At 40.2% G+C, this 25,629-nt stretch overlaps 3 protein-coding genes across 7 annotated transcripts; 2 read left to right on the top strand and 1 right to left on the bottom strand.

Moving 5' to 3' along the window:
- Window positions 1–81: 81 nt before the first annotated feature.
- On the top strand, window positions 82–736 carry RB195_008799 (uncharacterized protein; the record flags this gene model as incomplete). Its single annotated transcript, XM_064195479.1, has 2 exons — window positions 82–226; window positions 639–736. The coding sequence occupies 2 exons, from the start codon at window positions 82–84 to the stop codon at window positions 734–736; spliced, it is 243 nt and encodes an 80-aa protein (XP_064046624.1).
- A 397-nt stretch (window positions 737–1,133) lies between these two features.
- RB195_008798 (uncharacterized protein) lies at window positions 1,134–4,686 on the bottom strand (the record flags this gene model as incomplete). 2 transcript variants are annotated; one of them, XM_064195477.1, is made up of 8 exons in its annotated part: window positions 1,134–1,237; window positions 1,366–1,435; window positions 1,501–1,665; window positions 1,758–1,862; window positions 1,935–2,024; window positions 2,603–2,855; window positions 3,123–3,216; window positions 4,665–4,686. In XM_064195477.1, the coding sequence occupies 8 exons, from the start codon at window positions 4,684–4,686 to the stop codon at window positions 1,134–1,136; spliced, it is 903 nt and encodes a 300-aa protein (XP_064046622.1). The 2 variants fall into 2 exon arrangements, with proteins under 2 accessions (XP_064046622.1, XP_064046623.1); XM_064195478.1 differs by having other exon boundaries at window positions 4,665–4,680.
- A 3,464-nt stretch (window positions 4,687–8,150) lies between these two features.
- On the top strand, window positions 8,151–22,571 carry RB195_008797 (uncharacterized protein; the record flags this gene model as incomplete). Of its 4 annotated transcripts, none has more annotated exons than XM_064195476.1 (32): window positions 8,151–8,257; window positions 8,382–8,472; window positions 8,523–8,658; window positions 9,938–10,044; window positions 10,137–10,295; window positions 10,356–10,511; window positions 10,880–10,957; window positions 11,215–11,355; window positions 11,430–11,530; window positions 11,640–11,754; window positions 11,810–11,885; window positions 11,941–12,151; window positions 12,212–12,431; window positions 12,775–12,957; window positions 13,007–13,060; window positions 13,118–13,281; window positions 13,345–13,507; window positions 14,119–14,266; window positions 14,330–14,431; window positions 14,501–14,638; window positions 14,690–14,862; window positions 15,464–15,563; window positions 19,722–19,809; window positions 19,867–20,018; window positions 20,100–20,158; window positions 20,821–20,955; window positions 21,023–21,164; window positions 21,251–21,321; window positions 21,594–21,747; window positions 22,116–22,214; window positions 22,271–22,406; window positions 22,466–22,571. In XM_064195476.1, 32 exons carry the CDS (start codon window positions 8,151–8,153, stop codon window positions 22,569–22,571), a joined length of 4,065 nt encoding a protein of 1,354 aa, XP_064046618.1. The 4 variants fall into 4 exon arrangements, with proteins under 4 accessions (XP_064046618.1, XP_064046619.1, XP_064046621.1 ...); XM_064195475.1 differs by having other exon boundaries at window positions 13,115–13,281; XM_064195474.1 differs by lacking the exons at window positions 19,722–19,809; window positions 19,867–20,018; window positions 20,100–20,158; ... (5 more) ...; window positions 22,271–22,406; window positions 22,466–22,571 and having other exon boundaries at window positions 13,115–13,281; window positions 15,464–15,568.
- Between the last annotated feature and the right edge of the window lie 3,058 nt (window positions 22,572–25,629).

The raw sequence follows: 25,629 nt of genomic DNA, 5'->3' as shown, positions 1-25,629 counted from the left end.
GTTTACGGTGGAAGGGATACGTGTTTGGTTACTTGTTCCACACCGTATAAATAACAGCTGATCACGGATGATGCTCACAACATGTGCCCAATGATCACGGAACCAGGAGAGGAGGAGAAGAATGGGAGAATATTTCCAGCAATTTCGTATAGATCAGTATCACCCCGAGTAAACACTGATGGGAACTGCGTGAGAAAAACTCGATTACTAGTTACTGTGGTCAACGGTAAGGCGCGACCTGCAGTGATCAGTGATGCCAGAAAGAGTCCCACCACGGTCCCATCAACTGCTGCGCTCTACCGTACCTCTTCGAGCGCAGCCATTTAAGCAAATACATTGTGTTTCACCTCGTTTTGATCCTACTATATATACTTTATTCTTTTTTCTTATCTTATCCCTCTATCTTTTTTCAAATTTTGCCTATTGTTTCCTCTTTTCCCTTATCTTTCATGTAATTTCCAATTTTAGTAGTGTATCTCTACACGAATTGTTGTTTTTATCTTCGCATTATGGGCAGATCTGTGTAATTGCACAATTTGTCAAAGGCATAAATAAAAACTAGTCGAATTCATAGAATTGCAATACCAATATATTTTGGTGCACCTTCTATGTTTTCAGTAATGGATCTGAACTAATAGGAAAGACTAGCTTGATAGACTCTCAAGTGAATTTACTCGTGAATATTGAAACAACAAGGGGAGTGGATGCGGATAACAACAAACAAACACAAACATAACAAAAATAACAACAATATATACATATGCTCTGACCATTAAACGCATAAAATGTTACTAAAATACACATCTTGTTGAAAAGAAACGAGATTTCTCTGCGGAACCACGTTGCGTAAAACGTAAAACGCCGTTGTTTTGTTCTGCTAGAGGACGTAAGAAAAAAAAGAACATCAGCAATGTGAACGTAAAATCTGTAAAATCGCTAAAACGACGAAAACTTAACAAAAATGGAAAAGGTGGTTTGTTTTCGATTGCATAGAACAATGTTTAAAAATGAGAAAAATGTTTGATGAAGCTTGCGACTTATTTCATGAGTAGGAGGACTCAAGTTTAGGTCTGAGTCCGCGACTACGGAAAACCCTACCGCCTACAAAGTTAAAGAAATACGCTATTTGTCCGTCACTTCCCGCAAACCGCCGTCTCCTCTTCTTGTACTTCCGTCTCAACGTGAAAAACGCGATAATGATGATTTATTGGTGGTTCGAGGTGCAGCTGCCATTTTCCTGCAAACAAAAATCATCCCTCTGATGTTTTTGATTCTACTGGCGTGAGAATCTCGAAATACCAAATAAGAAGATAATGAGATAAGATTGACTAATGCTTCGAAAAAAATATCAATGAGGAAATTTACCTTGTGCAAGTACCCCATTCACAGTGTTCCTACAATAGAATACACTAGCAGCGCGGCAATGAACGAGAGCCTGAAACCAGATGAAACTCTCCCGAACGACATTTAAACCCCGCCCACTTCGGATCCTAAGATTACCATAGCACACATAGCACACGGTTCATTCCTCAGGTAAACATCGCAACCAGTCGCTAAGTAATCACCATATCGTCGTTCACATCTTGCCAAATTTTGCACCATCGTCATTACTGGGTGACCTAGGAGGCGATCTGTGCGGGACCCATATGCTAATTCTTTATCGTCCTAAAATTTTTGTCTGTGCAAATAATACTGGAAAGGTAACTCAGCCGAAAAAAGGGAGAGATTCACACCAACAATTTTAAAACTTCGCCCACCTGTACAACTATACTTCCCACTTCCATAGAACGTTCACACCATCTATATACGTTCTGCCTTTGTTCCTCCGTAAAGAACGTATTGTCCAGCAAACTTTCGAGTTCCTAAGATTTAGTGTCTTTCAGAAAGATAAGGATAATTTAAAATCCGTTAAAATTCTACTGCAAAGAAATCACCTTGTTCGGATGGAAAGAGGTAGGCCAGTATTGTTTTCCCCAGTCGAATTGGCGTCGAGTTGCTGGTTTAGACGCGGGTACTTGGGCCACCTGAGCCGTATATATTGTTGTTATTGTGCTATTAGTACTGGAGGTACTAACAGCACAATAACTGGCTTGGTAGTGGTGCAGGACAATAACAGCACAATGACAGGGATCACTTTGTTACATAAGGGTGCTGAAATCCACCCCACAACAGTTTTGATACTCGGTCGCTCTACTTTCATGATAAACGGAGAAAGGATAAAGTGCACACGGCGTTGATCAATCCTTCCAAAGGTCCGCCTACGCGTTCGACTTCAATTCAAAATCGTCCGAGATTTAACAACGCGCGCCCAGTCTTAGAATGACTTGCGAGGGCCAACCGATGAATCAAACAAATGTTTTTATCCACTCAGACAAGTCTGGCACGAATTTATCGACTCCGGTGGGATCAAAGGCTTGGTTGGCACTGGGGAGGTTTGGAAGGATCGATCGATCGTGCAGTCACATAGGAACCTCTTACTGACTGGGCTACACTCACTCCTTATGACACATTACAGCAATCAAAATTTACACAACAAATGGAACAAGAAATGTTGAGTGAAAATGTTGTCCAAATGAACAGAAAAATAAGTCATCAGCTTCACCTGCAAGTCACTTTCTTCAATATCGAACTCTTTGAGGTCATGAAGTAGTTCCACTGAGATTCCATGATCAACAGACTGTACGAGTATCCGTCCACCTTTGTCAACTCTTTTCAAATGATCAGATTTTTCAGAGACGAGGGGGATTTTCTTCAAAAATGGACTAATTTTCTTCTTGTCTTCCAGATGCACGACATAGAATTCGGCCAGCGGTACTGTTTCGCTTGTGGTCGCTTCGCCAAGGATCGCTATGATTCTGGAACGGGAAGAAAAATCAGACGAATAAATAATTTGCTACTGTTGTGAATGACTGTTCAAAGTTGAATAACTTGAGGGTTTTTTCCTTCTTCCTTAATACTGAGATGAAATTTGTTTTTTAAGAGGAATTCCTCATAACCATATTCGAAAGCAGTTATTCTGCAGCTTGATTACCGTATGTTTGTGGAATTTTTTTTTTCAGAAATACTGTACATATTATCACGATACTATTGATCAAAAATACGTGTGCCTACATAATATTGACCTTCGAGTTTGAGCTACATCGATTTTGGCAAGTTTCGCTGAAGGCTCACCGAAATGCTCGGAAGTCATCTGGAGGATCGGGCCACTTTCAGGATCTGAAATCGTTGGATTTAGAAAAACAAAGGAATCATCAAATTGGGAGAATTCATAACATCGTAGATTTGGGGCAAAACGACCTGAACGCACTGAAAGTGGTGCTCTGGGACCCTCACTTATGTCTGTCATGCAGTCTATTGGAGCCAGTGAGGGTCTCGCCTCGATCACGCAATCACATCAGGTTTCTGGTCGTTTTGGCCCTACCGCGGAAACTCTAAGCGGACCGAACGCCAGTTTACGAGTGAATATTCGAAGGTACCCGATCGTTCGAATATGCGAGAGGAGCCATTTATTCGTTTAAATTCCCAGTGGACAGGTGGGAACACTGGAATCTGTTACTATCCGAACCCATTGCTACAATGAGGACACAAGTGTCAGATTTCGAATGAATATTCGGAAAAATTCGACCGGTCCAAAGGTTATATTTTACAGTGAATTGTAATGTATCTTCTCCTCAATCCAATAATGTCAAATTTAAGATAAGAAATTCAGTAAGGGCGAAGTCATTTACAAATCGTCAAGTTCACTAAATTTGCACGCAGTAAATGCCATACAATTTTCGGTAAATATTGCCAGTTTTCAGGCTCCTGAAGAGGTTCTCTCGTACTTGAGGGTTGAAAAATTCTTCAACATTTTCATTTCCTTTCATTTTCTCATCGGCAGCGTGATAAAAGAGAAGTAGTACTTGATAATTGATGGTGTCACATCACAGCAACAGATTTACAACCACAGATACGGAACAACTTTTTCGAAGAATTCTGACCTTGCAGAAGTCTGCAAATGCACGAGTTGATTAAAAACAGAAATGAAATGTTGTGCACTATTGGTGCAGAATTATGAGGTCACGTAGCACTTTCGAATTCCATGAATATACAAACAATAAATGAATGATGGAAAGATTTCAAACGACGCTGTGATGAACGTACGGATCCAAAATATCCGACCCACGGTAATTTGTACGGTAAATCCCGTCTCCAGCAATGGGTTTGATATGTATCGATCGGGGAATTTGAATCGAACGGAACAGATGAAATATTTGGGGTATCCAAATGACGATTCTTTTTTCTAATTAAGTCCAAATTCAGAAATTCATACTTCTAAATTTATTCCAAGTAATGTAAGAGTAAAAGTAAGGGGGAGTGCAGTAAAAGTGTAGTAAAAGTAAAATGCTAATGACTTAAGGAAAACTGCTGCTTAAAAAGTAATCTTTCCAATAGGATTGCTTCCTTCCCCGGACTAAATATTTATTTATTTATTTATTCGCATACACAAATAGTGCAGCAAAAAGAAAAAAAAACACATTTGTCTATGTCAGGATAGTTAACTGTAGCAGTCCTTCAGTGAAGGGAATCAACTGGAGAAAATAATACGGCAATCTCGGATCCAACAGCCGAACCCCGACAAACAATCATCCAATCGATAATCTATGACGAGCTAAACCACTAACCAATCACCACAAACATATGCATCGAATCGATCCCAAGAGCTCAAATCATCCAGAAAGTACCCATGAGTCAAAAAAAGAATTTCGACGTAGAATCGCGAGCAGCTGGCTGCTTGCCAACTCCGCCAGCCAACATTTCGTTGCCGGACCAACCATGTTCACTGAGTATCAGCGCCACAAATGCAATTTCCGCCGCAAGCGACAACTGGGGAACCGCGTCGCGACTTGGGCGAAGACGCGCGCGACGATGACGTCATCGACGTCCTCCGCGTTCGCGCGCCCTCTGCACACGCGTGCTGCTATAGGGTTCTGTGTGTATGTGTGTTTTAATTTCGGAACGTCCTAATCGATTTGCGTCCATCGTTATTGATTAGTTAGTAATCGATTGTTCCGGCTGAGGATGAACATTTTTAGGTGAATGCTTTAAGCGGACGCGTATATTTTTGATTTAGGCAGTGAGGGGCAATAGTTTTGGCTTCTTCTGGGGTCCTCAGGCTATGTTTACAGCTATTTTTCCTCCTTTTTTCTTTCTCTTACTTCCTTTTCTTGTCAATGAATCTGTCAGTTTCTGACCGGAAAATATTCTCAATTATAGGACATTTTCTTCAAACATATAATACCATTTCGAAATGTTAGCTTACATCTTCGAGAACATTCCGCGTAGTTTGTTTTTCTTCCGGAAGCGACATCATTCAAAAAGAACTGTGTCTAATGAGTAACTTTTTGTTTTGTTTCACCATATTTTACTTCCAATAAACCTTAGACTTATTAAGAAGGTATGTTTTTTTTTCTTTCCATCGCTCCATAAATGTTCTAGTGCTTCTCAGAGTGTGCCGCTTCTAGTTCCTTAATCTGGGACTCATTATCCCCCCAATATTTCCCTTATAACATTTAACATTGTCTTCAATGAGTTTAGGGAAAAAGATCGAGATAATGTCATATTTTATTTGATAAATTAATTGGTAGTGTCAGCTAACTTGACACCTTCAGTAATTTCATTGAGATTGTTTTACTATCACTTAATTAAATTGAAAAAAAATGTAGAAGTGTTAATTCGAATTCCTTCATAGTTTGACGAGGAATTCGAATAGGATAATTGTAAAAAGATTCATTTCGACGATCTATTGAATAGATTTATGACAGTGAAGTCGCAATTGAAAAAAGTTTATTAGGTTCTTCGTTAAAATCTAATGTTTAAAGATTGGCAAATTTGTTTTTGTTTTGTCTCTTTCTCGGTTTTTTCTTTATTAGCTACTTTTTGCGAAGTGGCTCTTTTCCTTTGATTTTTAGAACAATTGAACAATTCCATATCTTACATTTGCGCTAGAGAGACGCTATAGCATATAGAAATTTACAAATATCTCGTTAGGATTCGTTTCATTCGAGAACTCTGTTGTCAAAATATTTTTAACAAGCAATTTTGTATTATTGCTGCCTGAATGCAGAATGAAGGAAATTCCTTTAGACAACAACAACAACAAAAGAAAGACGATTGAAAGAGGTAAATCAAAGCTTCTAGGGGGTAATTTCTCGAAACATGTTCACGAAATCTATTCTATAAAATCACGTATCGGTAAGTTAAATGCTTCATATTCATTTTTGTGTTCTTAAGCGAAAACTTCACGTCTATTTATTTTCCCTTTACAATATTATCTCTTTCACGAGATAGTTACAACCTGAACATTTTTATTATTTTTTATTTTTCTCTTTGTAACTCAATCACATCTAGTCTATGGGAACGTGTAGCGAAAGGATAGAGGTCTATCATTTCAAAAGTTCATCCCTCCATATGTATGTTTTCAACAAATGCTTTTATTCCTTTTGAACGTCACAGGTTTTGCTAATCGATAATCAATACATGATGCGTTTTGAACTGAAAGGCAGTTCGCAGAGTTTGTATGTGTTAGCTTAGTACACTAGGATAATTTGTGTGAGGACAGGTGCTCAGTTTTTCGATACCATATTGACGATTCGTGTGACGACGCATGCGTCATCGCTAAGGGCTGGTTATACTTCTTCAATGCGTCACTCTTTGGTGCTGCTGTTCGTTCATACCACCGCTTTGATTCTTTGATTGCGTTATCGGTGTTATTCTAGCAGTGAACTTCCGACGCATGCGTTATTATCGTCAAGAAAGAAACTTTTTATAGCATTCATCAATGTCAATGTCCCGAAAAATGTGGACTCTTTCCAACAGTAATATAGACTGCAATAATTGCAGCTGAAATATGGATGTGCGATGGAAAACGTAGAAAAAGCTGTACTATATAGAATTGGTGCAGTTTCATCTATTATTTGTTATGCGATTGTCTTCTTTAAACCTTGCTTAAATAATGAAATATGAGATTAAACGAAGTCTTTAGTTCTGTTTTCATTGGCGTTAGGAATCCAGAAAAGCCTCGCTTTCGAAAAAGGGGTTGAATCAGTTGAATTCATCTCGATTTCATAGAACAATAGACGAGTTTCCACACTTCAGTGCAGCCGGTAAAACTGGAATCGATGAGAAGTCGATAGTTTTTTTTTCATGTTGACTATAGTTCACAAGATATAAACTGGACGGTGGAATGTCGTTATGATAAAAGATGTAAGAATCTAAAGAAACGAGCTGCTTCACTTGATGCAGAGCAATGATTCGTTTTCAGTTCAGCCATGATCGTTCGTTGTGTTTGTTGCATATTTTCATAAAACACAATCAATATGTGGAGGTAATGACATTGAAACCTTTCCCCTTTGTTATTGCATGGTCTAACGGTGTTCATTTGAGAAGCGCTTTTTGATGTGCCAGCGATGCAGAAATGAACAGCGCGTTTTAAAATGATCGTATTCGTGGATGAAAGGGAGCGCTGGAGTACAGTCCTTCCGTTAAAAAACAATGTTCTAAGTTGTTGGCAGCATAGCATGGAAATTTATTTCATTATCAATTATCTAGACTATTGTTGTAAAGAATTTATGAAATAGACGATTTCAGTTGTGGTAACATTTTTTAAACTAGACATCTATTTTCCTCATTTAAAAAGGTGCTGACGTTCCAACATCTCCCTGCAGAATTTTATGTGAACATTCATGCGAGAATCACGTGCAATCATTCTTCTCTAGTGTTTTCCTGTAAATAGATTCGTTTTTGGAGGTTGGTATTTGAATCAGCCCTATCTCTTCTCTGACTACAAAGTGCAAGTTATCGAATTTCATCGTTGTGGTTTCATTTCTTACCTGCCTTATCATAAGACGGCTAAGGATGTCATTCTTCAGATTAGCGCACCTTACACCAGCATATTTGTTACGCTATCTTGTGAACAAATGAGATTTGGGTTACTTTTCATCTGAAATGAGCAGTTCTCCGCAATTATGTTTAGTCACTCATGAAAACTCCAGGTTCCTAAAGGCTCAGATTTGTCCCTCTGATTTCATGCTGCTTCTTCGTTGTATGAAACGTCTAGGACCTACAGAATTAAAAAAAAAGATTTCTAGGCGACAAAAAAGCAACCCATAATGGGTGACCAAAATGGTCGTCTCGACTCGCCACTGAGCAGTCAAGAAGCTGAGAAGTCAGCCAGTCCGCCGAGTCTTGACCGAAGCCGCGAAAGTGAAGCATTCAGGTAAGGTGTTGGTGTTGAAATTCTTACTATTGACTTGTTTTCGTGAAAAAAAGTTCTTTGGCTACAGTTCGAAGCTAACTGATGTGGACTCTGAGGCCCTACAGTTATCTTGTCTTTCCTTTAGATCAAACTCATCCAGTCCATTATTAAATACCGAGCCGTTGCCACTAGATGACCAATCACATTGCCCATATTGTCACAAAGACTTCAGAAAGGTGAGAGAAAAGTTAGCACTGTTTGGTTTCAGTTTATTGTTGTTTTTCAGCCCAGAGTACTGGATTGTCTTCACTCGATGTGTGAGGATTGTATAATAGCGCAGTTGGATGGCCGACGAGATGCACAGAAAGCATCCGATCAAGCCAACAGAAATCCTACCGACTGTGAACTGGAAACACCGAAATGTAAGATCCCTCTTGCTTCAGATCTACTCCTCCATTTCCTTCGCTTTTCATTAAAAGATAAAACTGAATCCCTTTTCAAAGATAGTATTGAAATAGCTATACAAACTGTCTGTTTGAAATATATCCAGTCTTGTACAAGTTCTTTTTCACTACAAAACGATCATAGTTATAAACTTTTATGGAGGTCGCCTAAAGTACTATGAATATTCCAAAAACTTACTGAGCAACAACATTTTGAATGACGGCTTATTTCGTCGTATCCAAGTAAGTATTAAGCTGAACTCTTCAGATCAGCCCTCGGTAAAGTGTCGTTGGGGGGCACTCAGTGGCGTCCTTATTTCTCGAAATAAATAATCAAATCAGTCGGGGCCCTAAGGTCTAAGCATTAGTCTCAGAGGATCTATTACAAGTAAACTTAAAGACATCACCCGTCGAATCTGAGGTGGTACTGATTTCAGGTGGAGTATTCGTATACGGGATCGTAGATTATGGAGAGAAGGGTGATTCCGTCCATTTCTTTCTAATTGGCGTAAAAAACCACCCCGAAGATAAGGTTTCGAGCGTTCCGGAGCGCTATTTTCTACAACGAGTTCGATTTGAGCGCGCCAGCCTTGTGTACGCGCCGCATTTTCCGGACCGTTTTTTACGACAATTAGGAAGGAATGGACGGAATCACTCCCTCTCGATAATCTACCATCCTGTATAAGAATACTCCACCTGAAATCCGAACACCTCAGATTCGTGGGGTGATGTTTTTAAGTTACTAAGAGAAAAAAGTAAGTTGGAGCTTCGGGAAATAAGGGCGCCACTGAGTTGCCCCCCCCCCCCCCCTTCCAACGAAAAGTCCTTGTCTGTGTGTCATCATAGTGTAACACGTTGTTCATCTTAGTGCATTTTCGCTTAGGCTAACGACATTGCGAAAAAATGCGAAAGTTCGTCATTGCCCTTTGGATGTTGGAGTGAGGGTGGTGTCAGTATCTTGAAACTGCCAATTCCGTGATGATTTGGCTCGGTCTACTTTATTGATTATTCTTTGTATCGCCGCCGTTTCTAGAGATCCTATTTAATATATTGATTTAGTTTTCCACTTTATACAGTTTGAAATTTGCTAGAAGTAGAGCGGAATTTTTGGATGAATTCTCTCAGAATAGCATCAAAAACGATTATTTACTCTATCTGGGTTTTTTTTTTGTTTTAATTTGCTGTTCACATTGAATACTGTAAAGTTTTCAAGTTGTTATGAACTTTTACCCACTAAATCAGTAATGTACGTTTTTAGTAAAAGAACGTCCCACACCTCCGGGAGTGATTCGCTGCCCGATATGTGCACAAGAATCGCATGTTGGTAATGATGTGAGATACGTGCACACAATGCTTCTAGACTATGTACGTTTCCTGTTTGCTCTGCGATTTTGCTTCTTCGAGCTCATATCCGATATTTTGTTCGATTGCTTCAGCGCAAACAACTTCTTTTCCAGGTGCGATTAGCTGAGAATGAAGAAGCTGTGGGCGAGCGACGATGTCGTGCGTGTAAATCGGAACAGCCGGCGATTGCGGTGTGCAAACAGTGCCAGTCAGATTTGTGTTCGAACTGTCTCACGGCTCACGGTGTGATGCGCATGTTCGAGGGACATGAGGTTTGATTTGATTATGAGAGGCTTTTGTCAAGATTTGCGGATTCTATCCATCTTGGTCAGGTGATGACGTATGCTGAAATGGAACAACGTGGTCAGCGTGGAGAAGTACGTCCTGTGCAATGTCCAACACACTCCTTACCGTACAAGATGCTATGTGCTACTTGTGAAACGTTGTGCTGTAAGGTGTGCCTTGAAATGGAACACCTTAATCATAAGGTGGGATGAGTTGTGATGTTTGATTTGATGATAATAAGAGCTGAAAATGTATATATCCCAGTGAAAGAACTATGCGAGCGAATGTTCGTTTATTATTATTTTCTCTTGCCACTTTTACATCTTCGATGTTGTCATTTATTTGGATGGGAGGTGCTGAGGTTTACCGATAGCTGATCTCAACCTAATAATATTTTAATCCCCTACATTTTTTCCCAACATCCAAAATAATTTTCTTTCTTACTATTCTTTGTTGTTTGAAGAGTCGTTCGTAAACTTCATCCATCGAGTTTTAATGCTTAACCTGGTATTTTTAAGAATGGTGCTTCTGATTAATTCATAATTATTCTCTCAAGAAAGGATGTTTATAGGTGGTGGAAGTGAATGCGAGAGTTGTGTACACCATTCAGTCTGAAATTGAAAAGCTGGCTGATAAAGTGGAGAAAAAGGTAAGCGGTGTTTTTATGAGTACTAATACTTACGTGTATCTACCATGGCTTACTAACGAGTATTGAAACGCAGCAGTCATTGTATGCACACTCTTGTTATAACAACAAATGTTGCCTGTTTTAATAAATTGTGGATCACCCGGCTTAAAATTTATTGCGGAGGTACCAACAGTGTTTTGCTTATGTGAACTGATACAAAACCGCAGCTCGCTTTGAGCTTCTTTGAACCTTCCGTGTCGTAGAATCGGTTGTTTTAGTGGCGTGATTCGATGGCGGAGTGGAGTGCAATACCAGATCGCTCAGCAAGCCTTCACGAACAGTACGAAGCAGCTAAGGTTCATGTTGAAATGGCATTCGATGATTTGTTGAAAGCACTGGAGGAGGCGAAGACAAACAAGGTCTTTTACCGTTGTCTAAGCAATTGTCACCAAAGAAAGTGAGATGTTCTTTGTAGTCAACTCTTTCGTTGTAGCTTGCACAACTAGAAGAAACTCGCCAAAAACAAGAAGTTGCTATTGAAGATCTATACAGAAAGATGAACTTGAATGAGGCTAGAGTAAGCGATGCTCTAAGGTGAGTATTCTCAAGCATGTAACGAGAAAATGACGGAGTAATTAGAAATATGGAGAAAAAGTTAACTCGTCCTCTAGGGAAACTAGTGTAAATAACTGTTTGCTTCAAGATTTGCACGCAATCTACTTTCAAAATCAAACGGAATGGAGCTTCTAGCCAGTCGCCGCAAAGTTGTACAGCAGCTCAATAATCTTGCACATACAATGCCAGCTTTGGGAATTCAGGTACGGTATCTAGGAATAACATTTGAAGAAGTAATTCGATGTTCTTGAAATGTAGGTTGAGCTTGAATATCAGCCATTATCGAAGAAGCAACTGGACACTCATATGAATGCGATTTGTGGAAACGTTATAGGTTAGTTGGGATGTGAAGTTAGGAACTGTTTGATACTATGTTTAGTTGATTCCAGGTCGAATGGTGTCAGCAAATGTAAAAGAAACCATAACTGTGCAGCAACCAACCGCACAGCAATCTCAACAGCCCGCAGGCGATTTTGCTCAGAATAGATCGAATTCAACTGTGTTACCAGGCGTAGCAGCGGATTGGGGACGCCCTCTTACCAATGGTCATGGATCGAGCAGTGATCTAGGAGCGATTGGAGTGGAGAGGAAAAAAACCAGGTAACTGCCGAAATTTATAGGTATCATTGAGGGTTATTTTTGACCGCCTAATGATCCTAGCACCTCTTCGACATGGGGCGCATTGCCTCCATCACGTATTCCTGGCCCTGGAGGAGATGCGTTCGGCTGGCCGCCAAGCAGTCATCCACCAGATTTGCCGTCTCCTTCGCCTCCTATCCCACTTAAAGATGTTGCACCCCCAAGTTTCACCGTGGGTGGACCAGGCGTAATTGGGCAACCAGCAAGCACAAATGCGACAGTAACATCAGCAGGAGGGAATGTAAGTTCTGCTACAGTTCATATGAATTACAAAAGTTGCTCGCCAGCAAACCACGAAATTGCATCTTCTCAGAGTATTCAGTAGGAACTTGAAAGTCATGTTCTCAGACACCGTACTTCAACGACGGAATTCTGTTCTGAGTACTCATTTCACCTACGTTTTGCATAGAAGCTAAGAGGCGGAAAGATGGGAAGCGTTGTAGGGCTTTAGTTCAAGATTTCCTTCTTTTGTATGGTTTTCCAGTAAAATCATATCTTTTTGAGAAACCACTGCAGTTATTTTGCACTCTTTTGAAGCTGTAGTAGTCTACACATGCTAGGTAACATACTTTTTTTCGTTTCAGCCTTTGCTTACCGGAGCGTCAGGCACAGCTTCAATGATCTACAATAACTACCAATGGCCGCCGTCCTCGAATCCAGCTCAGGCGGCAGCAGATCTTCGTCTCTTCCCTCCTATGTCCCATCCCTCGTCGGTTGTTGGAGCAAATCAGCTTAAATTGGCTCAAGCTCAAGCACAAGCGGCACAGGTAAGAGAAAAATGCTTCTCCGGCAGGGAAAACACGTTCTTCTTTTCAGCTCCAAGCACTTCTCTTACAGAATAACGGTCTAGGAAATCCCAACTTGCTAATGGTGAGTAAGATTTGCAAAATTGATATGTAAACACCCTTTTTGCATTGCTTTCAGCAGGCGCGACTTAGATCATTAGCACCCGGTGTGGATCCGCTTCTTGCTCTTGGAGGATTGTCGCTTGGACCCGGTGAAGGAGGTGCACTCCTTGGTGGGGCCGCACAAAGGACTTCACCACAGGAGTTGCTTAACCCGACACGCGTACCCGAGCTGAAGATACACAGGTTGAGATTTGTGTTGAGATTTCTTTGTTTTTATTACCGTAGAGTAACCTATTTTGTGTTTAGCGTGTTCGGTACGAGTCAGCAAGGAAGTTCGATGCGCGAGCTGCACTGTCCTTCCGGTTTCTGCCTTTCTGAAAGTGACGATATCCTGATTGCGGACACCAATAATCATCGCATTGTCGTATGTGGACCTCCGCACCCGTGGAAGATAGGAAGACCGGGGACAGTGAGTTGTTGTTTTTTTACGACGATGAAAGTATCAACAACCGAGGAAGCTCAGCTCGTGTTTTGCTTATTATCCTTTCAAGTTATTGATTTGCTCTAACATTACCCGCTCTTCCGCGCAAGTCCTAGTAAAGGCGCAGCGTAATTTTCTTCTTTATGTTTTTTTTTCCAGTTAGAGGCAACAACTGGTATAATGTTAGCTTTTTAAGTTTTTTTCTTAAGATTTCTAATATATTTCTAACTATACTGTAAGCGAGCTGACACAGTGCGTTTTGTTTCCATATGAGCTGTATCAGCTGTTTCATGTAGTACGAAACTTGTGTAATGTCAAATTGCCTCAAAGTGTAAGCGAGTTGCTGATTTACTCATAGTAGAACGTGTCGGTATCCATGCGAGTCGAACGTTGTCGATTTACTTTTGCTTTGGTCCAATTTTTTTCTACACTGTTCGAAGTCAAACCTGCATTGTGCGAGGAAAATGACCTCTGATCCAGATATTAGATACCAAAATTTTCTAATCAAGTTCCAGACCCTGGAATAGCATTACAAGCAATCGCTTGCACTCCGTAACATGCGTGCGCTGCGCTGTTGTCCCAACAAATGTTTGTTCCAGGATGATGGCCAACTGTGCTTCCCTCGCAAGGTGATTGCTCTAAAAGGTGATGTCACAAGATATGCCGTTCTTGACAAAGGGGTGGATGGCAAAACAAGAGCTCAACTGTTCGATCAGCGTGGAGAATTCATCAAACGCATCAATATGGGTCAGTTTACGGTTTACTAATTCCTAAATTCCTATTATTGCTGATTCAATGCGGCATTTGCAGTCCCTCTGGTGCCTCGTGGAGGTATTGAAGTTTCGGCTGCTTCTTGCACTTCGTCTGGACATTTACTTTTGGTGGATACCAGCGGAGTTGTTTACTGCATTGGTAAGACCTATCCCGGTTGCAGTTACGAATATTCACTACGGTCAGAGAATCTAGTATCTTCATTTTGAGACGTGGATGTGCCCAGAGTTGTGTTCTGGTTCGATGCTGCTACGCATCTTGGAGAGGCAAGTGATGTTGCCATCTATGAGAAGAACGTCTACATCACCGATTTCAAGCATCACTGCGTCCAGGTGTTCAACACAGATGGTGAGGACAACTTTTGTACACTTAAACATGAGTTAATTAAGCGGTTTTCAGGTCAATTCATACGCAAATTGGGTGAGCCATCTCAGACTCCGTATCCGATCGGTATCGATGTGTCGAAGAATGGAGATGTTCTCGTCGCTGATACTCATGGAAATCATCTTCATGTGGTTGTGTTTACAGCTGATGGGACTCTCCAGCAATCATTCACACATAACGAGTTCAGGGTAAGTTTTAGTTTTTCAGATTTACGTACGTGTAGGTTTTTTTCATGTTACGCCAAACGGTATCTAGAAATTTATCCTTTTAAATTGTTCATAGGCGACCTTCGCCTCCTAAATTTACTACTTGTATTGGACCAACCTTTAATAAAATTACGCAGAATTGTTTAAGAAAAAGGAAGCTGGTGTACCACTGTCTGAGCTCTGCTCCGATCCAGAAATTTGCGCAGAAGGTTTCTAGCCGTTTGTACCCAACACATTGCTGTAATTTAGCTTGAAAAACTTTCACAAAATTACATTCGAAATCGATGACGATGCGAAATTATTCATAATTGGTTGACTGCTTGGAAGATTGAAGCCATGGTCCTTATTTGTTGTTATGTCCGAGATACTGGCTTGTTTTGAACGTCAAGAATTTCAACGAAAAAAAAATGAAGGGAAGTGGTGTCGAAATTGCAAGCATACAGTGTCTTTTGGGACGTGCAGTCGGGAAGCCCGTGAGTGGGAACTAACTGAATAGATGAAGTGTGTTTGACTTCCTCAACCCTTATCTTTGCTTTATCACTAATGGATTTTATGCGTAACGATATTCGAGTCATGCTTTCAGCTCTCGCGCTGCGTTGGTCTTCGTGTGGCTGGTAGTGGTCATGTCGTCACCCTCTGCAAGCATAATCACACACTGTTCGTCTTCAAACCACTCTACATTCGTTAGCCGCTTTCAGTGTGAGCGGTTAATAGCGGTGCGAAAAAACCACCACTCCTGAATCCTAGTATGCCCTCGTTATAGCTTTTTATATGCATGTTTTTAGTGAAGAACAATCGTTTCCCACTTAATTCACATCTCATTATCATCGTGTCTCTTCCTGCTTCCAGCTTCTCTTTTCCCCTCATCCTCCTAAATGCATACGCTCCGGTTAACCTCAATATATCGACGCGCCTTTTTGTTTTCTAGTGTGAATTCTTGTCTTGGTCTAAAATTTCGATTGTCGACGTATATTCTTCTTTTCACAAATATTTGGTAAGCCTAGCAATTTTGCTCATGTTCTTTTCGCTAGCGTGTCGATCTCGTGTTCTTTGGACGAGTTACCCCCGTATTTTTGGTGGTGTTCGGGTCATTTGGTGGTGTGTGCGTGCGCGTGTTTTGTGTCGTCGTACATCCGTTTAGTTCGTGGAGTGTTTCGTATGTATATATCAAAATTCAGGTTACTCTCTTTCTGTTCGTAATATCTTTCGGCGCACAAACTCTCAAAATATGAATATGTCAAAATTTCATTCTGCAGGTAATATGCCGTCACGATAGAGCTTCTTGCTATTTAAAAGCCTATATTTTGGCGCTAAATCTAAGGTTTCATGGGCATGGCTTCGGTTGAGGTTCTATAGGTTAGAAACCTAAATAAGATATTTTCCATTTGCAACCTGTTGATTGTAGGTTAAATGTCCAGTTACCCAACCGAGGTTTCGGTTGTTCATGAAGCGCTTCTATACCATTTTAGCCCCTACACCAATGACGGTAGTTTTGAAAGATGTTCACGAATACCACCAGCGGTTCAATTGTGTGTTGTTCTGTTGTCTTTTTGGTTCCCATATATATTCATCTGGTTCGACGACAATCTTTCTTAAAATTACGGTCACTAGTTAGTTGTATTTCATCTTCGGTGTTTGGTTTTTTTGTGGCTCCTGTTTTTATACTCATGTTTGCTCACACATGCAGTTGCTTAGATGGTTATTCTTACTAGTATTTTAATCAATATTCTTTTTTTTTTTCATTTTATGGCGTTGTCCTTCACTTACACGATGTCTCATCCCTTTGACTAGGTTCTTAGCATTTTGTGTTTTTAAAGTCGTCGTCCACGTTACTTGCCTCAGTCAAGTGGAGCTTATCAGCACCACTACTCAATTCATCACTGGTGCAAGGCACGTAGACGCGCATCACATCTTTTTTTTTTATAGAGCGCCGAGCGCGTTTTTCTTCGAATTACCGGTTTTGAACTTTTTTACTTGTCAAACTTTGTTTTTTCATACCGAACTCTTCTTATTTTCTCCATAGATTTTCGAAAAAAGATGCGCGGCTCCGTTTTGTTTCTCTCTTTTATTCAAGAGAGGGAGCGTAGGCGTCGAATACATATTATTGCAGAATGTGAACTTTCTACTATTATTACGCGTTCGATTTTTGGTGTTCCGTGTGAGTGTATGTGGTCCATCGTTTTGTTATGCCATAGTTGTCGTCGTCATCGCAGCGTTACATAGCGTCTCTCTTTTTTTTTAAATAGTTGCCCGATTTATGTTTTTGGCTTCAATTACTCTGATATTCTTTTTTTTTCAAATCCTATTCTATTTACTGTTGTTGTTATGCAGCATTCAAGCGTAGTCGTCTAGCCGTTGATTCTAGCTGTTTTGGTGTACATAGGGAGTTGTGCGGTTCTCATCTGGTGATTTTACTTCTAGCAACTGTAATTTTTCTCTCAATTTCCTGGAACTTTGCCCATTTGGGTATTGGAGTAGTAATGTCACATTACGGACATGATTTAGTAACTCAGAAAGTGCATTTTGCGATCACTGATTAGAAACATCACAGCTACATTGGGGTTATTAGGTTCCGTTTGTCCCAAACGTATTACGGTACACCTGTCGTTCCGTCATCAACTACTCTCATACGTACACCAAAGCTTTGCGTTTATTTTCTAATCAATGTCTATGCATTCCACGCTATGCGATTTTATGAACAATAGTTATCGAACTCGGTGCTCTTCGTATCCCTTACCGATACACCACGACAAATTACCATCCCCAGCTGCAGTTACGTACCGTTTTGTTGTGTAATTAGTAATAGTGTTTGAATTCTGCACATCTATCATACATATACGCATGCGTTAGTTAGCAATTTATATTAAAGGAGAATATATTTATCGTTTTTTTTTGTCGCAGCAGTCGTAGTCATGTTACTGGATATAATATATTACTTTGTTACTGTATAATTTTCTCATATTTAATCATCTGTTATTTGAGATTACATATATATTCTTATTACTATGATCATTTTATATATGATTTGGTATATTTATTTACAAGTGTACCATGTGAATAAAAAGAACATAGATCCTAGTTTAGTTAGTTCGCTTACGTTTTGTTCTTCTTTTTTTCTTCCTAATTTTCTCTATTTTCTCTTTCTCGTCATTTTTACTCACAACTTATGGGATTTTCAACGTCTGTTCAACTTTGCTCTGTGTTTCATTTATCGAGTAGTTAACAGTTGGGATTTTTATTTATAACAATGTATTCGAATAAATATGAGTGTTCGTCGAATTGTTCGTCAAATCATGGGCATTGCCCTCATGCAGTTTTATCAACCACACGTTTATTAATTAGTTGTTTGCTCATGTAACTTCTGGTTGGATTTTTTCTTTGAATTGTCATCTACTTGTACAGTGAACTAAAAAATAAATTAACCTAAGGTACAGAGGGTTGTTAAAGAAGTCGGTAGTGGTCTCAGCTAAAACTCTTCAGAATTGCTCGATTGTTAAGAAGAGAAGGTAAAGCAGTGGAGTGGGATTTTCAGAGTCCACATGACCGTGCAAAGCATTCAAAAAAAGAAGAAAGCCAGACTTCTTGGCTCAAATACTCGTCCTTTATAATGTTTAGTTCCAGTGTTTCCAAATTTTCATATTGCAGAAATCCTAGCAGTACTTTAATCTCTTGAGTGACATCTAGATGTTTCCCATTTTATGGAGGTACGCTGGTCGTTATAACGAAATTCACAATGTAGTTATTATAAACGACCGTTGATGGGAACTCTATGTGAAAATAAATGAAGAAAGAAAGTCCCTTTATGCACATTTTTGGGCGACTTCGACGAAATTCTACGAGATTCCGCTATGGCGGCGTGGAAAACGCTATAACAATCATTAAGGCGGGAATTTGTCATTACAGTACAACTATCAATGTGCCGTCATTCTTCCAAAGTAATGGATTTGTGTTTAGATCTATGAAATGCTTCCAGAGTTATTTTTTCGTACAATTTTCAGAAGAAATCCAAATCCCTGCTTGCTAGAAATGTTTCCATTCAGACATATGTTCTGTGTAGTTTTGTAAAATATAGTGGGGTCCAAAACGACATGAAGCAAGGTACAGTTGCATACTTGGGTCTACGGTGGAGAAAGTTGGAATCGCGATGGGATCACTGCGAATTGCAGCGAGGGATGGTGTTAGCAAGGGTCCTACTCCATCTTAACCGCTATGGTACACCGCACCGGTTCGAGCGCAGCTGTGTACACAGCTGCACAGTGCTTCACGTCGTTTTAATCCTACTATACGTTCATAGAAGTGATACTCTGCTACCGTTATTGATACCATGCAGAGGTATAGTTGCGTTAAAAGGACATGAAACACGGTGCAATTGCGTACACCCTCGAAATGGCGCAGTAGAAGCAGGAGTTGCGACCAAGATGGGACCATCGCAAGCTGCAGCGATGGGTGGTGCCAGGAAGGATTCCAATTCGCTCGTACCCGCTCCGCTTCATCGCGCAGCCTCGAGAGAAGCCGCGTACGCAAGTGCACCGTGCTTCATGTCGTTTTGACCCTACTATATCATTGTTTCGTTGTCTAATAGCCTTGATAACTGTTGAAAGACAGTAGGTGGAGTTAGCCACTGTCATAAATGTGTATGAGGACAGTCGGATCAAAACGACCTCAAGTATAGTGCAGTTGTAGTTCAATCGCCGCTATCTCCATCGCGCTAATTACAGCCCTCACACAATTGCAGAAGCCCTTCTTACCGGACTATAGCACCTCTTAACTGCTGTATAGCTGTTTTTTCTTCCCGCTACTGAGTTCCGGTCCATACAAGCTTGAATTTTGTCCTGTTTTAGTTGTTATGAAGACTAATTTGCACGAAGAGGCGCAAAATGTTCTTAACGATATGAAATGGTTCATCGTGGATGTAGAAGAAGAGAAGAGGTGGACCGATTAAATTATTTAATATTTGGGTTTTGTGCATAATTTCTTTGATCCTAGACTGTTGGAAGGTGTTGTGAGTCGGTTTGCTGCTAGCGGTGAAGGCACAGCATGTGTAGTCGTAGGTGAACCAGGCAGTGGTCGTACGACTACTGTGAAAAATGCAGTTCAACAATTTCAGTTAGATGCAGAATTGCGGATTATCAGCGTAGGTGAGGAACTATTTGAGAATCAAGTACTAGAGATGTAATTCTGTTTATTTCTGCGTCCCATATAAGTGACGTTTTGTTCAGCCCAACTTGGTTCTGATAAGAATGCCCTTGAGCTGTTGACCGCTGGAAAAGACATGAAAGTAAGCGACATCACAATATTATTATTATTTTCTTATAACTGTATAAGTGAGCTTTTATAAGATTAAAGCTGTGACGTCACGAATCTTCCTAGTGTTCACTAATGTGCAACCATTTGGGATCCATGAGATTTTTCTCTATAGTAAGGTCAAAACGGCGTGGAGAACGATGCAATTGCGTACGCGGCTTCCCACCCATCGCTGCAGTTTGCGATGGCCCCACCTCGGTTCCAGCTGTTGTCTCCAACGCGCAATTTCGAGCGCGTACGCAAATGCACCGTGCTTCATGTCGAATATAGCTCCCTTGCGACAGGTTGACATCTACCGATATAAAAATAGCGCAAAAAGTAGCGTCATTCGTAGTTTTGCTATTAATTTATTCATTGTAAAAAGTTTGCCTTCAGCATTTGAAGCATGTCGTTTCCACGTTGTCGTCGTTCTCCTTTGCGACTTTTCACCTAATAGCAGCGAACCTTTCCTCTTCTTTTGAAAGTGCATAAGTACATAAATTTAAAAAGTCAAAGTACACAAACAACTGTCACTTGTGTTTTTGAAATAACAAAAATTATATAGATACTCCTTCATACTTTAATATGACCACTTTGATTAAAGTCAGCTCATAAGTCCAATTTCTAGTATCCGGTACTATTAAATGGTTCTTATAGAGATGTGTACTTGTTGTGGAAGATGCGGATGAGTTGGCATCACGTCAACGGCAATCGCTTCTCTATCTGTTACTTGATACGACTAGAAAGAACTGTGATCATCAATGGATGGTTTTTCTTATGGTTCAGCAACAGGTTATACTTGCTGACTTGCATTCGGATTCTTTAATTCACACGCAGTAATGGTTTCATTGTTTTGAAGAACTTTATAACATCACTAGAGAAGAGAGTGCGATCACGTTTATCAGCTGCTCGCATACTGTTTCATCCAGCCACAACAATAGAAGATTACATGACAGCATTCTGGAGATTTCTGGGCAAGGAAAAGGACGAGAGGTCTGAAGGTGCGTGGCTATTGAAATATTTGGTGTTTAACTGTTAGTACTTGTCAACGTCCTAAAATCTTATATGTTTAACTCTGTTATTGTAGAATGGAAGAAATTCGTGATTGATCTTTCCTCTGATCCTACTGTGATATCTGAGCTAAATTACATGTTCTCGGTAAGTTTTGCTCCGTTTCATTATGATTTTATCATTAAAAAATCACTTTTTATTTCTCGAATCAGTCCATCAGTTTTTTTTTCCTGGATAACAAACTTTGTGAATAGTTCTATTGTACTGTATCTTCTGCTTCGGGATAACATAAATGCTATGTAGATAACGTCTTATCAAATCGCAGGTCACTCTTAAAGTGTGTATAGGACTTCTTTCAACTGAGAATAACTTCTCTCTAAAACAAAGAACACAAAAGAAGATAAGGGATTCAATTTCAGGCAAATGGATCATACTTTTTGTTGAAACAATTGACAAGTGCATTTTTGTGTCTTTACCTGACAAACAAAGGAGATCTAGCAGCACCGGAACTTTTTGCCGAAGCAGTGGAGATGATAATGCCTAGCAGGCATGAATCGGAGTACAAAGTTAAATGTAAGTAGCTTGTTGGATATGTGATGTTCTTTGGTATGAAGGGGGTTGACTTGGGTAAAGTGTAGTTTGAGGGGTATTCAGTGGCGCCCTAATTTGTCGAAGTAAATAATCAAATCAATCGGAGCCCCAAAGCCTAAGCATTAGTCTTAGAGGATCAATGACATGTAAACCAAAGTTACTAAGCGAAAAAAGTAAAGTGAGAGTAAGAGTAAGAGCGTCGGCAAATGAAGGCGCCACCGACACCCTCTCCCCCCATCCAACTACATTTTTCCCGCTTGATATTCCCCATTCCCGGTCAACGGCCAGATAACCCCCGCACCTTATTTTCTGCTCCGCCTCTTCCCAGTACCTAAATTTATAATTTTCAGCGTTATCAATGTGGTCACTGTGCGTGCTCCTATGCGTTTATCGACGTTTGCGTTCATGTCCCCAATCTGCCACTGTGGGATATAGGAAAATTCTACAAGGTGAAATACTTGGAGATCTTTGTTATCGTCCCAACGATATGCGCACACCACCTCAGATTTTCGTCGTGTTGGTAATACGGTAGATAGCCGAGTTCGTATCCCATCCGATTTGTCAGTATATAAGGAACTGGATCGTCTGGTCGAATTAGGCCTGCTAGAAGCGAACACCAAGACTACTAACATGGTGTTCAGGTGAAATTTCGTAGTTGTTGTAGGTTGAAAGCGCTGCAAAGAATTTCTACAATTTTTAGACGTTGTTCGTTGAACATCAACATACAAAGTCTCGGGACAATTCTGCGAGATATCAAACTCCCTGCGGCTATTGAATACTGGTTTGAGACGCAAGCAGTTGAGTAGTATTGTGTGGTTTTCTTGGTACGTATCTTCATATCTTCACGGATGTCGTCATTTCCCGGAATAATATTTGCTCACTGATGTTAGTTATCGTTTTATGTCTTTTTACTTCAAACACTATGTTGTATGCATGCAATTGATCTCAAGGATCGATAAGATCGCTCTAACCGTTAGATTTTTCTGTTCTCAAACTGCAAGTTCCAAAAAATCGTGCATTCTTTAGTAGTGGGGTTGCCAGTTTTCGTAAGTTTCTTCAACGCTTATTTCTCGAATGAAATGTTCAAGTCCATCCACTCAGCGTACAAACTGTATTCTTGCTGCTTTTATTTAAGATCAATTAATCGATTAAGCGCAGATCAAGGTAGAATTGACTGCTTAAGAGTGAAACTAAAAGATGCAATGTATGTGTTATGCGATGTTGTGTTGTTAATGCCATAAGTGATTTTTCGATTCAAGCATCTCATTTCTACAGAACTTATTCATACGGTTTGCCTACTGGATGATCAACATGTCGGCTAGTGCGTGCTTCATGTGATGAAAATGGTAGCGTAGCAGACCGAGGGCCCTTTGTAAAGTACCATAACGGCCTGTCCCGTAGATCAAAACCCACAGAAGTCTTGATATAGGATCAGTATCATTTGTGACTGCAATGCGCCCGAAGGTAATCATGCTATCCGAAGAGCTTAGTTCCAAACTGGTTATCCATCGAGTATTCCTACTTTATAGACCAAGTTCGACACATCCGACATTCCGACTTCTTGGAATCGGAAGCCTAGCTAAGAGTCAACCACCGCTAAGATTCACCACTGTCTTGGCAAAATGTCGCAAGGAGGCTTCATGATCCGTATAGGTTGGGCGACGACCTGTGGTGAAAGCTAAGCTCGCCGTGGCATGACTGCTTAGTTTGGGGAAGTCTTTTTGCCACTGCAGCATACTCACTGCCTCAGTACCCTGCACACTGGGCCCTGCCATCTCAGACGTCGGACGGTATGGCGACTGGTGAGAGGCAATCAAATCTCGTGAGAAGTTCGTAAACAGCTTGCAACGCAAACATCATTCGAAACGTTCGAATAGAATACGTACGTATAGTCGAAACGTATGGTCGAAAAACTCTGACACATTCGCATAAGAACGTGATGTTCCGAAGATGTTTGAGGAAGCTGTTTGAACTATTGACACTATTTACGTGAGTAGGGACACAAATGAGGAGCTATTGTAGAAATATGTTGAGTAGCCAGGACATCCTATCGTGAATGGAACATCCAAATTATGATAGGTTCAGTTAAATAACATCCTTTAGACGATTCACTTACTCGTGGGCAAGTAAATGCATTTATACGGAGGATTTCTAGAGGACAGTATCTAACCTCGACGCAATATATATATATATATATATATATATATATATATATATATGTATGTATATATATATACATATATATATGTATATATATATATATATAAAAAAATCGAATTATGCGAATTAGCCAATACGTTCGCCGTCGAATTGATCTAGTCAATTCGACGGCGAACGTATTGGCGTAAAATGACGAAGAGGATGAACTAAAGAAACAACACCCTCATCTATCCCTCTTTTTTCTCCCAAAAAAAAAGCATCTTGATATTTCCTTTGGTAAACGAAAACCAAAAAATTCTCAGAGGAAAAATTCTCGAACAGCAGATCAAGCTTTTATGAAACAGGTTCTCTATTGCAGTTTCAAATTAAGTATTTTGATTTTTGTTGGTGAGATGCAAAATTTTTAGGTCCTAAAAATGTAACGTCTAACGTACTTGAGGAGCATAACAGCTGTTTTGCTCATTTGTGCTGTTAGGTTTGTTTTAATCAAGATATAAGGAGATTTTAGCATCATGGCAATTTCATATTTACCTTCAAGAAAAAATATGTGACAACGGCTATCGCAAGGATACTTTTCCTTTTAAAGAACTGCGTTTATCTTGTCATGAAGTGTTCTAGAAAGAAATTTATCTCATTCTCGAGTATATGACAAAAAAATGTCTACAGATTATTCTTGAAATGTAGTAACGATAGTACTATGCATGTATGAGCTATATGACTTGCACAGTTATATGACAGGAATTACGCCGGATAATGCAAAAAGACGTTTTTGTCCAGCACACTGCCAAATGCAAACCCAAACAGGCGAAACACCCCTAGAAGGAGCATGGAATCTTCAACAACTTCACCTTTTGCTACACTGATCTCTAAGGCATAATTAATTGAGACACCTAAGAACGCTCAATGATCTATGAGCTGTTTAAAGATTAAACGTGAAGCTTCGCAGGAACCGCGATGAATGGATGGGTTTTGTGTAAGTCGAGATTAAGCAGACAGATGCACAAGCACGAGATGGCTCAATGAAGATGCGTTAAGCAGTGTCAAGATTGTACCGCCGATTAAGTCAAGTAACTTGGAATCCGGTTTTACGTAATTAAAAAATTGGTTTTTAATATTCACTGCTTATGCTAGTTTTTTTTTCAAGTTTTACACGTCTCTTTAGTCTTCCGCAAAACTTTGTTTTTCTCATAAGTCATGAACTGTCAGAAAAAACAATGAAGCTGTCTAATGTAAAATCTAATTATAAAGTCATAATAAAGTGTAAGTCGTAATAAAAGTTAAAGTTAAAGTTCCTGGCGTTAATCAATCCGCTTGGGATGCGCCCCCACGTTCACTTCAATTCAGAATCGTTTGAGGTTTACGAACGTGTAACTGGCCCATACAATGACTTGCGATGGCTAGCGAATGTGTCCAGCCAGTGCTTTTATCCTCCCAGACAAGTCTGATACCAATTTATCGACCCCAGAGGGATGAAAGGCTTGGTAAGCACTTGGGCGGATTCGAACGTCCGATCGATTGTGCAGTAAGCGGAACCTCTAAGCTACACCACACCCACCCTAAGTCGTAATAACGGAAGAATATTCGGATCTAATGATGGGCTGAGAACTTAGAGGCAGCATACCATGAATCTGACGTATTGAGGGAATCCGCGGGAAAAGCTAGAGATGGGGTTGTAGATTGCGGGGTTCAGGGTGATTCCGCTCA

The sequence above is a fragment of the Necator americanus genome, chromosome III (genome assembly GCF_031761385.1).
Source record: "Necator americanus strain Aroian chromosome III, whole genome shotgun sequence".
Classification (NCBI taxonomy): domain Eukaryota; kingdom Metazoa; phylum Nematoda; class Chromadorea; order Rhabditida; family Ancylostomatidae; genus Necator; species Necator americanus.
This window is presented reverse-complemented; position numbering and strand designations above follow the sequence as displayed.